This window comes from Mesitornis unicolor, unplaced genomic scaffold (genome assembly GCF_000695765.1).
Source record: "Mesitornis unicolor isolate BGI_N332 unplaced genomic scaffold, ASM69576v1 scaffold46686, whole genome shotgun sequence".
Classification (NCBI taxonomy): Eukaryota; Metazoa; Chordata; class Aves; order Mesitornithiformes; family Mesitornithidae; genus Mesitornis; species Mesitornis unicolor.
The window spans coordinates 765-13,577 of NW_010192533.1; the positions used below are offsets into that span (position 1 = coordinate 765).

General features: G+C 41.4%; 1 protein-coding gene across 1 annotated transcript; it reads right to left on the reverse strand.

Moving 5' to 3' along the window:
• Nucleotides 1-1,075: 1,075 nt before the first annotated feature.
• Nucleotides 1,076-12,182, reverse strand: FAM135A (family with sequence similarity 135, member A; the record flags this gene model as incomplete). The annotated part of the gene is made up of 5 exons (XM_010187124.1): nt 1,076-1,236; nt 3,074-5,384; nt 6,357-6,511; nt 6,834-6,907; nt 12,021-12,182. Coding segments are annotated over 5 exons (2,863 nt in total), but the record flags the coding sequence as incomplete, so codon positions are not given.
• Nucleotides 12,183-12,813: the final 631 nt, after the last annotated feature.

The following is a 12,813-nucleotide window of genomic DNA, read 5'->3' on the forward strand; positions in this document are numbered from 1 at the left end:
TAAAATCTTATAGACACTGGACTGCATTTTACAATTACTAATTTTTTTTCCTACCAAGATACACACGTTATTTTCCTTGACAATGTAACATTATAAATTCTAAACAAAACGGTTTTGTCAGTAACTCCATTCTATTACCACCATACAAACACCTACGAGACATAAACAACTGGAAGATGTATCTAATGTGAACTATGGCATAAAATGGGTTTTCTGCATGAAAGTTTTACTAAATGTGACATAAAATTCTTAATGTAAATGATTTTATGGAAGCTGGACATGAGCCACCAATGTGCATCTGCAGCCCAGAAACCAGCCCCATCCTGGGCTGCATCACAAGAAGTGTGGCCAGCAGGGCCAGGGAGGGGATTCTGCCCCTCTGCTCTGCTCTGCTCAGACCCCACCTGCAGTGCTGTGTCCAGCTTTGGAGTCCCCAACACAAAAAGGACATTGAAGTGCTGGAGCGGGTCCAGAGGAGGCCACAAAGACGATCAGGGGCTGGAGCACCTCCCTTGCGAGGACCAAGTGAGAGAGTTGGGGCTGTTCAGCCTGGAGAAGAGAAGGCTCTGGGGGGACCTTATAGTGACCTTCCAGTTCCTGAAAGGTGCCTATAAGAAATCTGGGGAAGAGCTGTTCACTAGGGCATGTAGTGATAGGACAAGGGGTAATGGTTTTAAACTGGAAAAGGGGAGATTTAGGTTGGATATGAGGAAAAAGCTCTTCCCCATGAGGGTGGTAGATCACTGACACAGGTTGTCCAGAGAGGAGGTGCAGGCCCCATCCCTGGAGATATTCAAGGTCAGGCTTGATGGGGCTGTGAGCAACCTGATGTGGTACCAATGTCCCTGCTCACTGCAGGGGTTGGACTGGATCAGCTTTAAAGGTCCCTTCCAACCCAACACAGTCTGTGATTCTGTGATTCTAGTCTATAAACGCAGCAGTACAATGTCAGATCCTCATCACCCTCCAGTGAACCTATTTCAGAAGCATTCAGTTCAGAGTTCAAATGACAAAAGCTGAACCTAAGCAGTAATCTGAATCGCTATCTCGCTCAGTATCCCATTTCCCAGCGTACCATCTAGGCCATGGACACAGACTATAAGATGTATTCCTTCCTCTGAACAGTCGTCCTCTTCCATACTGAAATAAGGTATTGAAGAAGCCAGTTTGAAAACATCACTATACATAAATCCAGGAAGTTTTAGTTGCTTCAGCTCTTCTTTAGCCTGTAGGAAACTGGAACAAAACCATAATTTATGATAAAATGACAGACAAACATAGGGTCTCCTAGCATCCAGTTTTCCTTTAACTTGGTCTTCTATGCAATTGATACAAAAGAAAACACATTTATCAAATTACTGTCTTCACAAAACAATCCAGGTCCTCAAAATATCTTTTACTGCAGCTCCCTACAGCCCCTTTTCCTCTATCACAAAATCCTTACCCCAACCTTCAACATCCCTTCAAACAAACATCTCTGCAAACTGACGTATTTCTGAAACCACTGAAGATTCTGGGTTAGCTCTGGTCCTGAGCAAGCAACGGGTTTATTTAAATGCAGTAACAAAATTACAGGAATTACAACCAAGCAGAAGCCAAGGTAAAGATTTCCACTGACTTGTGATACTTCTTGCCAAATAAAAAACCTGTATGTCCTATATCAGCAGAGAGCTGCAGTCAGTGCTGCAGTTGCTCACTATATAGTTTCAATCGCTGAGCTCCCTACATGTCAGGAGTTCCTTGTGGTTCCCTTTCTTCTCTGAGGTTTTTTATTTGTGTATCACCTTCCTACCTTGTGAATTGTGTCTCAGTTTCCATACAGCACTTGAAGCTTTATGCTTCCTTACACTCCCTTCCCTCCTCAACCTGTCCATCCTGCGTGATCCCTCACGGTGTGATGCTGTATCCCCTCCTCTTCCGCCTCCTCACTGTTTTCCTCCCATTTATTCTCTGTATTCCCAGCTTTATCTCAGCTCATTCCTCACTCACTGTCAAGAGCAGACCTCAACGAACAGAAACCACTGCAGCAGCTGGTCTTATCACTCCGCAGCAGCAGTTACTCTGCATTCAAGGCATCATTTCTGACCTTAAGGTATCGAGGCTGGTTCCCTGTGGAGCACATCATCCCCTCGAAAACCCCACACTCCAAGAGATTTTGCCTTCCCCAAGGCCACGTCCCTGACTTTACTCCAAGTCTCCTCTTTCTTTTATTGTTACACAACGCCCGAAATAGGCTCTGCTTTCCAGCCCTCCCATTCCACACCAGTACCCACTCTCCAGTATTAAAAGTGACTTTTCTGCCCACTTCTAAACTGGTTTCCTCCACCACTACTCAATCCTTCCTCCTGTTCTCAGCATCCTCCTTGTTTCCACCTCTCTTCAAAGCTTTCTTCTTCCTGATAGCAACATTTTACTTGCAATACAGCACATCAAACTGCTTCCCATGTTCAGTTTAGCAGCAGGGGGTTATCAGGGCAATTCCTATGTTCACAGCATGACGAGGTGCAATCTGGGATCCCTGATATTCCTCTAAATTTGGCTTATCTGGTGTCCAAGTTGCAGGGCAATTTAATGCACTACAGTCTCTGAAGTGTACATTCTGGATATCTGAAGTTAAGATTGAAAAATAATGCCATTAATTTACCTTGGCTAGCACTGCACATTTGCTTCATTTAACTAATTAGATGGACAACCAGTTACAGCATGTTTGTAAACTCAAAGCATATTTACCTCTGCTGGTTATTTGAACAGCTTCCATTTCATAACACGCCATTTTTACATTCAGTAGCCATTACGACATCGCTTTTCAACCAAATTATCATTTTTTTAAAAAGGAATATATTAAGAGAAACCAAAAAAAATAGTGTTTTGCTTGAAGTTTGACAAATCACGTCAAATTACAAAGTGACCAATAGCAGGAATTCAGTGCTAACACAGTGTCTATCTTAACATCTAAAATGTAATGTTACTTGAGTATGAGAAACTCTGGAGCCTGACCACACTTCTTTTCCCCTTCTATACCATATTAACATCATTTTAAAGTAAAGAACTTTGTTTGAAAATAGTCACTTACGCTAACATTTGAGGTTTGGGGGAGCTTTCATACCAGGAAGCAGACGAAGCCGAGCTGTAGGCTGCGCTGCCCGGCTGCTGTGTGATTGCATCCGATTTATTCCTCGAAGAACAGATAACATTGCAAGGAGAGTCCCTCAGAGAGGAAGGAAAAGAGAGACAGCCAGGAGCGCAGACAGGAGGCACAGCCATTCCCTCACGCAGATGCCCCCCGTCAGCTCTCAGGGCTCTCTCTTCTGCTGGGCCAGGATCCTGGTCAGCACTGGAAGCCCCATCTAATATACTATAGTCTGTTTCCTCGTAATACCCGTTTTCAATCATTTCTTGATCCTCCTCTTCTTCCTCCTCTTGTTGGGAAGAGCAACTGATTTGTTTTTCATACGGTTCCTTTTGAGGGCTAACAGGATTGCTGTTGTCCATAGGCCAAATATCGGAAATATCCGTGCTGCTTCGAGAGCCAAAATAGTTTTCGACCAGCCCCTGCTTTACCATGTCAGTACTACTGGTTGGAGAAGGGTTATCTGGACCAGGTTCAGTTTGAGCTCCTGACAGTTCCTCAGTTGCCTCCTTTAGTTCTAAGGGCTCCTTATGTTTTCCTTCATGTGCTTTCTCAACCTCGTACACCGCATTTACAGACGAAGAACCTGAAACCGCAGGCGGCGCACCCACACAAGCAATTCCCAAATGCAATTTAGCTGTTTCTTCTGTAGTGTCAAGATGCCTTTCGAGGTCCTGAGAGTCCTTGTGGGTTGTGCTAAGGTCTGCCTGTGGGCTGTAACTTTTCACATCGGTAGATGTGCCCTCATCGGAAACAACCGAGTGTAACAGATCTTTTGTTCCTGAGGGCGAGGAATGCACAGACAGAGTTTTGTTATCTGACTGCCCTGAAAATGCACCACACTGTTGCTGCAAATGGGTGCTCGACTTTTGACCGTCGTCACATTTTGGCAAGTCGATCGCTCCAAGATCCAACACGGTTTTACTGTCACTTAACTGGCACTCAGGTACAACAGATATCTTTGAATTCTCATCGGGTGACAGCTCATCGTCATCTGAAGGCAGGGAGTTGATGGACGTCAGGGATGACTGGATCTCACTCACAGCGCTGGTACTCTCAGTGCAGTGGCTTTCTACAGCGTTTTTTAGGGCACAGTCCGGTTTTAGTAGGAGCTGGGGAAATGCTCTGTCCCCATTGCACGCACTTTGCCCTTGAACGCTTTCAAAAACCTGATCGGGGTTGGGGTGAGTTGCAAAGGAACTTGGTTCACTTTCTACACCTGAATCTGAGAACCTAGAGGAGGCGCACGTCACACTAACGTCTGGTAACTTACTTGTGTCTGCTCCTGCAGGAAGTGGACTTTCTTTTGTAGAAAGAGCAGGCTGATGACTTTTCATTTTTGTCAAGATGTCACTGCTATGTCTGCAGTTTCTTTCGTGGACATCTTCCTTTTCAAGCACTGGTGGTTCCTGTTCTCCCAAATTCAATTTATTTCCAGATTCTGAAGACCGAATATTGGGAGTCTGCAAATTCTCTCCTTGCACCCCATCTTGCGGAAACTCAGCCCACGACCCAATGTGAAAAGTTACCTTCTCCCCTTCGTAGGGGTGCTTAGTACTTGGTTTGATCTCAATTGCCCTGACTGCTGAGGAACCTGGTTGACCTTCATGACAACCCTCAAGTGTACCCCTGGGTGGTAGAGCACTACCTGCTTGTGCAGCCCCAGAACCTGTCTGGGAAATAGCAAGTCTACCAAAACCAGCCACGTTTTCGCAGTGCACGGGGCTACCCGCACCCGGTTGGACACTTTCAATCCTGGCAGCCTTTTCCTCAGTTCCAGATGGCAAAAATTCAAGTTCTCTTTGACTTATTTGCCTGGTGCAGGTCTTTGTATCGCAAGAAAAGCCACCTAAAGTAGGGTCCAGCCCTTCGTGAGCGTTGCATGAAGGCCTGCCTTCGGAGCTTCTAGAAGCATCTTCCAGTGCTGCACTTTTCAAACATTTGTAGCCTACTAAGACCACAGAGTCCTTAGAGTTCTGTTTCACAACTTTTTTTGTGTTCTCAGGTTTCATTGTTTTCATGAGCTTGGTAACCTTAACTTTGGATTTATTTGCATCTTCATTTTTCCCTTTCAAAGTTTTTGTTAGCGTCTTTTCGCTTTCTGAATGCCAAAGGTTGGAGGCACCTGCAGGTCTTGTTTTCAGATCCGGGCTAGTAAAACCAGCTACAAAACCTTCTTCAGCTTCAAATTTATCCAGTTTATTGGACTCTGACCTTGGAAGACTCTGAACTACCAACCAGGGCACATCCAGATCTTTCATCGAAAAAAGGGAGGGGAAAAGAAAGTAAGAAAAAAAGACTGTTTACCACAAGATTATGCAAGTAACTGATGCTATAAACCACTAGTAATTACAGAACTTTACACATCCTCAAAACTCAAACTAAGGAAACATTTCCCAGGAAATAAACGTACTCCTTTGTCCTGGTTTGAACTAAACAGAACTAATTTTCTATTCAGTGATTTTATTTTTCAGCTCAGTCTCTTCTAAGTGGCTGAACTTGCTGAAACCAGCAGCATGGTTTTCCAGACAGTGTGTACTGCTACAAGTGATCATCACAAGGCCACTGTCTCAATGTGGGTGCCATATCTGCACCTACAGGGAGGAGTGGACCCAAACCTGACCAACGAGGTGTTGCATCCTACACACGTCATACTCAGTATAAAGCCGAGGGATCATGAGGGTCTTGACCCTTCCATCTTGGACCCTTCCTTACATCTCAACCCCTTCAATGGCCAAAGTCTGAGCAGACCCTGCTGGTTCGTCTGCCTCTGATCCTGATCCCTGTGTTCCTGCATCAGCTCCCACTGCTGCTGGGTCCAGACTGGGACTTTTCCAGTGCCTGCTCTGCAGAGCCTCTGGTGATGTCATCGTCATTGGGGGAGGATTTTATATTGGTTTTGTAGATATATTTGTACATATTTGTATATATTCCATTATTTTCCTACTTACATTATTATCCTGTAGCATTAGTATTACTGTTTCATTAAACCTGTTAGTTTTCTTTTCCAACCCATAAAGTCTCTCTCCCTTGTTCTCTTTTCTCTTCCCTTCTGGGGAGGGGAGAGGGGTTAACAGAGAGCATCTGTCCAGGATTTAGTGGTCAACCTAGCCCTAAACCATGACATCCTTTAAAGCCAGTAAGAAATGTAAAGAAAAATACTCAGGTTTTACATCATTTTTGCTTATTTCTTCAAAAGGAAAACTGCACCGTGAGGTGTGCTTACCTTCAGTAATTGAATCCAAGTATCGGTCTTCAAAGATTATAGGCAAGGAGTTTGTATCTCCATCAAGTTCACTGCACTCGATAGGGAGGGGTGGAAGAGAACTGCAGAAGGAGGTGTTTTTGATAGCTGCACACATCTGCAGATGGCTTTGAGCACTGAAAAAAAGGAAGCAGTCCCCCATGAAAAAGCCACAACTATTTATTTTTACATTATTTTATTTTTACATTAACAGAAATTAGCAGCAGTTGAATTCAATTTAGCAGAAGCTGTTCTACTAATTAGCTATTTAATAGCTTTAATAGTTATTTAACAGCTTCACATAACTTCCACTAAAGAAGTGCAAATCTATATTTAGCACCTAAATTTCTCTTGAACTTGTGATGTAAGTGTTTTGGCAAGTCAGTATTTCTACACAGGACAAGGTATGGAATAAGAGTAGTACTTGCTACATACTGAGCATGTCCAAAGGCTACTCACTGTAGTTCTTGATAGGCAAGGGCAGCTTGCCTAGGGTGCTCAAGACAAAAGAATGCCTCTGCAAATCTGCGCACCTGCAAGATCCAAATAAAGTCAGAGCTTATTTTACGTTATATACAATTTTTGACAATCCACCAGAATTGCTACAAAGCAATGTTATTAACCTGCATGTATGATATAGACAGTTACTCTTTTTCAAATGTTCAGTCAGGGGAGAGGATCCCACAGACAAGACCAGCGACTGCAATGAGAATTTGGGCACTGGGATGACTGAGGGGAATTCACAGAATATCAGGAGTTGGAAGGGACCTTGAAAGCTCCCCGAGTCCAACCCCTGCCAGAGCAGGATCACCCAGAGGAGGTCACACAGGAACACGGCCAGGAGTTTTGAATGTCTGCAGAGAAGGAGACTCCACAACCTCTCTGGGCAGCCTGGGCCATGCTCTGCCACCCTCACAGGAAAGAAGGTTTTCCTCATGTTCAGCTTGAACCTCCTGTGCTCCAGCTTGGGACCATTGCCCCTTGTCCTGGCATTGGACATCACAGAGCAGAGCCTGGCTCCTTCCTCCTGACACTCGCCCTTTCCAAATTGATCCCCATGAATGAGGGCACCCCTCAGTCTCCTCTTCTCCAAGCTAAAGAGCCCCAGCTCCCTCAGCCACTCCTCAGCAGGGAGATGAATTACATCAGATTCAACTGCCTGCTGAAAACTTGATTATCAAAAAAACAGTCACCCAAATCAGGCTCACCTGAAACAATAACACACAAAATATATTAGGAAAAATTTCACTGAGAAGAACTCTGATGGACACCATAGAATGTACTTGAGGATCACCTCTGCTACAAACACAGGCTGAAATCATTGGGGTTGTTCAGCCTGGAGAAGAGAAGGCTCCAGGAGGACCTTACAGCGACCTTCCAGATCCTGAAAGGTGCCTATAAGAAATCTGGGGAAGAGCTGTTCACTAGGGCATGCAGCGACAGGACGAGGGGTGATGGTTTTAAACCAGAAAAGGGGAGATTTAGGTTGGATATGAGGAAAAAGCTCTTCCCCATGAGGTGGTAGATCACTGACACAGGTTGTCCAGAGGTGGTGCAGGCCCCATCCCTGGAGATATTCAAGGTCAGGCTTGATGGGGCTGTGAGCAACCTGATCTGGTCCCAATGTCCCTGCTCACTGCAGGGGTTGGACTGGATGAGCTTTAAAGGTCCCTTCCAACCCAACACCTTCTGTGATTCTGTGATCGCCTTCAGAAGCAGAATCCTGTGACATATTCTCCAGTCTCAAAATACAGAGAAGTGTTTCAAACCTTCCATGAATACTCTCTAACCCACAATAAATTATTGTGCAAAAAAAATCTTTGGTTTGGAAGGATCTCAGCTGCAAATGACAAAGACAGTAACAAAATGTACGCTAACTGCAAGCACTGCATTCAAGACTTAATTGTGTCCCTGAAGGAAATAAACCATACAGTATTTTTTAACATAAAGCAGCACATTTTTTTTAATCATCAAATATCTAATGTGGAAATAAAGCGTGAGTTATAGAGCAATTAACTACAAATAAAAACATAATCAATGCATTCAAAATGCAGTCTCTAGAAACCCCAGAGTTAAGGTGTTGCAAGATGCCATTTCTCACACTGCCAATATCACATACATTAATTCAGTCCAGATGCATTTTAGACCTTGTATTTCTGCAGCTGCCCAATTACCTGCACCAAAAATTGCAATTCAATGCAGTGTAACAGCATCTTGTTTCTTGTGACAAGATGTAGGAAAAAAGACCATGTGCTGTACAGTAATTGTTGGCAACTGCTTGTACATTAAGTTGAGCATGAACATCCATCTGTTTATATAAATTACAACCAAATTTCTATCCCATTTAGAGAACCATGTATGTAGCTCGTCTACTTAATCAATCACTTATTTACTATCCACTTCCTATTCCTTTACTCCTTTATTTCCTCAATATATTCTGGGTCTTCCTCTTAAGTTACCCGAGAGTTTAAATTTATTCAATTTACTGTATTATATGGAATTAATCTCAGTGATAACATCAACGTGAATAGCCATGGAAAATGCTGTGAAGTAAAAAGAAAAATCTCAAGTCAATGCTTCCTTATAAAGGAAACTTCCACTCTCAGCAGTGACTGGAGACAAACAAAATATGTATTAGCTTTTCTTCAGAAATGGTTAGGAGTTTATGCATACACATGGGGGATTAGAGTCAGCGTTCCTAAGTCCTGGCTTTTCTAAACAGAGACCCACCTTCCAAATACATGATTTTGTCAGAGCTAATCCCCAACCTTTCCCCCAGAAAGGGAGAATATTGTGATACAATAGACTTAAAAGATGATTTTACAGGTTAATAATTAGATCTTTAAAAAATTGGTCACGAACAGTGCCTGGTTATCGCTCTAAACTAAGCAATTTAGAAATTAATTAAAGATCCTAATCGATCCTCCCAATGTGAACAGAAGAGGAGGAAAAATCTGATAGAAAAACTGACGTGGAATCTGTATTGAGTCCTGGCACATTTCTGGGTAACAGCCTGAGATCTCAGGTTTTAGGACTCATCAAACCAAGAGAAAGAATTTTGGAAAAGGATGCTCAGACCCACCAGAAGATGTCACTATGGAACAGAACAGGTGAACCAGTTTAAGATGCAAACTTTTTGTAACATAAAATAAGATTCTCTAAGCAGTTTTTTCCATAAAACACGGTTGTAAACCTTACCAGTGTGATAATGTAGTTCATGGATGTTCTAGTATACCCAAAGTGCTCCTGAATTTAAATGTAGCGCTTAATATTGAAAGTATTTGAAAACAGTTAAGTATTTGAATACGTAAAATAAGTAAAATAACTAAGAGAATAATTTTAAATCTTTAAAATATATTATTTCATTAGAACCTTGTTTCCTAACAGCACTTCATCAGAAATACCTGTTTTAAAAGCATCTACACAAAGAGGGTGAGAGTCCTTTGACCAAATACAGACGACAGGAATTTCTAAGGAGTATTTTACTGCAAATATCTAAATCAGACAGATGAACGAATCCCTAAGAGGGTCCATTTAGCTTAGATTAATACTAAACTTTCCCAGGGAGAAACTTCCTGCGGAGGGCATAGTCTATAAATACTGCAAGCTGAAAAGGTAAAATTAAAAGAGATTTAGCATCCAGTGGAGAACACAATTTGCAAAATAAAATGCTGATGCAGAGGGACAGAATTTTGTATGATCCCAAAATGCTATTCCAGAAAGGACAGATATTGTCTCAAGAGGAGAATCAGGAAAACACCTCACAAATCTCTGTACTAAATTCACTAACTAGACAGTCTGCATCATTTGACAGGTTTCCCCAAGGAAGTTTATCTGAACCCCAAGAACAGAAATTCTCAATATATTATTAATATAAGTCACAAATTATTTTACTAAGCACTGCACAACAGAAACCACAATCAACAACCAAATATCCTCTTAAAATTGGCAAGGCTCGAATTTCTCATTTCTTTTTAACATAAAGGTTTATTCACTTTATGGATTGCTGGCTCCTGCTCTACTGCCACGCAGGAAGCCCAGTGAAGCTAAGGCTTTTTACACATATTTTAATTACATATACTTGCAAAGTATTCACACAAGCTCTTCACATCTTGGAGTATGGAAAATAAGTGTCACATTTGCAAATGAAGCGCAAATCATATTTTGTAAAACGCGTACATTGTCAAATTAGGTAACACCACGTTGGTGGGTCTCTGCGAGTTGGCTCAGGTAGAATTTCCTTCTTGATGCTGTATTATTCACATTTTAGAGTCAGCTCCTCGCTATCAGGCTCTAAATGAAAAGGTAAGTTTAAGATTACCCATGCCCTGCATCTCTTCTGCAGTCCCTGATGTCTGGTAGATAACGCAGTATCCAGTAACTGCAGAACTCAGTAAGAAATTGCAATTAGCTGCTTCTTTAGAAAATAAAATAAGCTCAGCTTTTTCAGCTATAACAAAAGTCACCTCTGAGGTCAACTCAGAAAACCCTGAAGTTTTAGAGACTCGGTGTCCTGCACCAGCAAGTTACACTGAGCACTACGGAAGATCCTTTATCCACATCACTGTGCTGCAAGTGTGGCTTCATACCTCCAGAAAAAGAGTATTACTACAGCTTTTCTTAAACAATTATTTGCTTTTCTTCTTATTTAAACAAGCAAAAATTAACTACGATGTGGTGCTTGAAACAAGTTTTTTATGTGTAAAAAAAGTGGCCTTAACTGCAACTGGAAAGGGAAAAAATGCAGGTGTAGGCAAAAAAAAGGCAGGAAAGGAACTCGAATTCGAATTTCATGAAAACTGGGAAGTATCACATAAATACTGCTAATATGCATAATTCACACAGTGTAGTTAACTAGTTTGATTTATATTTCCTAGAATAATCACAGTAAAATCCAATTCTTAAAGTATTTGAGAGCTAGAATCAGAGATTTTAAAAAGAACCACAATTAAGAAGCTATGCACATTTCATTAGCAGTAAATATATATATATATATGAAACACTGGATCAGTAAAAGTTAAATATTAATACTTCTTTTGTTTTTATCAAATATATTAAATATACCAACATATCAGTAGTTGAATGTAAGTGCAGATTAAGTCAAACAGTGTTCTCGTTTCATACCTTCCACCAGTTAACCTGAAGGTTAATTTATAAAGCAAGCACAGAAAGGTAAATAAGATCCATAGATAGGCAGCAAAATGATCACACCTCACAAAAACATCTCTTCTTTTTCTAAAATTCCACTTAAGAGCCTTTTCAAAGCTCATGAATGTTATCAAACCTTAATTCAGAAGGAAAGCACAGGTTGTTCTAGGATGTAAACAGGAAAATGCTGGGTGGGCTCTAAGCATGGCTCCTGCAGAAAAAGACACCATTCCACACAAACACATCTCACTCGACACACTGCCATTTGCCTTCTCAACTGCATTTCTTATTTAAAAGATCAATGAATTAGTTGGGTCCTAAACATAAAGAACGTATTTTATGTATTATGTACCAAGGAGAAATCCTAACAACGTGATAGGCAAGCTAACAAATGCAATGCAACAGCTCCCTCTATGATTCCAAGTAAAACTAGAAAACACAGTGTCTCATTTTGATACCCATTTCTGTAACAATGTGTATAAAGGTGCCAAAACTTGCCCTTAATGTGTGGTGCTCCTGTGCCAGCAGTGCTGTGACCTCCTCTTGCAAGGTGATGACCTCCAGAAACTGTCCCCAGAGAGCCATCAGCAGGGAGCAAAGCTGAGCAAGGTTCATATTTATCAGTTCTGCCAGTTCATCAGGATTTTCCATTTTCTGAAGTTGGGAAAAAAAGATTTACACAATTAACAGGCGAGACCATAAAAGTACAGACATAAAATCAAAGCAATGTATTTTATCGTAGTAAGAACTTTAATTTAAAAAGTAACTTCCAAACTGTTTTGCCTGAGTACGAGGATTGAATTTATCTCTGTTACAACACTGACAAATTATTTTATGTTGCTTTAAAGTTGTCTTTCAAAATTAGGACTTTTGATCTTAAATTAAAGCAACAATTTTCTTAGTGGCAACCACAACTGTGAGCCACAGCCGCTGTATTTTTCAACATGCAAAAATACAGTGTATTTCAGGAACAGGGAGAAAACAGAAAATCGAAGTTAGTCCAAATAAGAGGCAAAGGATTTAAGAAGTAAAGACAGTGAAGACCCATCTCTAGCAATATTAAAGATCAAGGAGGAAAAATAATTGCAAATACTGAAACACCCACGTAGCAGGCGAGAGCAGTAATGAGAGGAGGAGGAGGAGGAACTTTTAATGAGAACCACACAAAAGGAGAGAAAGGAGAAAATGGAACAAATATCAACATGCTTTAGCAAGCTAAGGGAGAAACTAAAGAAACCTCAGAAGCTATGTAAATGCAAAAAAAAATTCATGTAGCAAGTAAGATTATTAG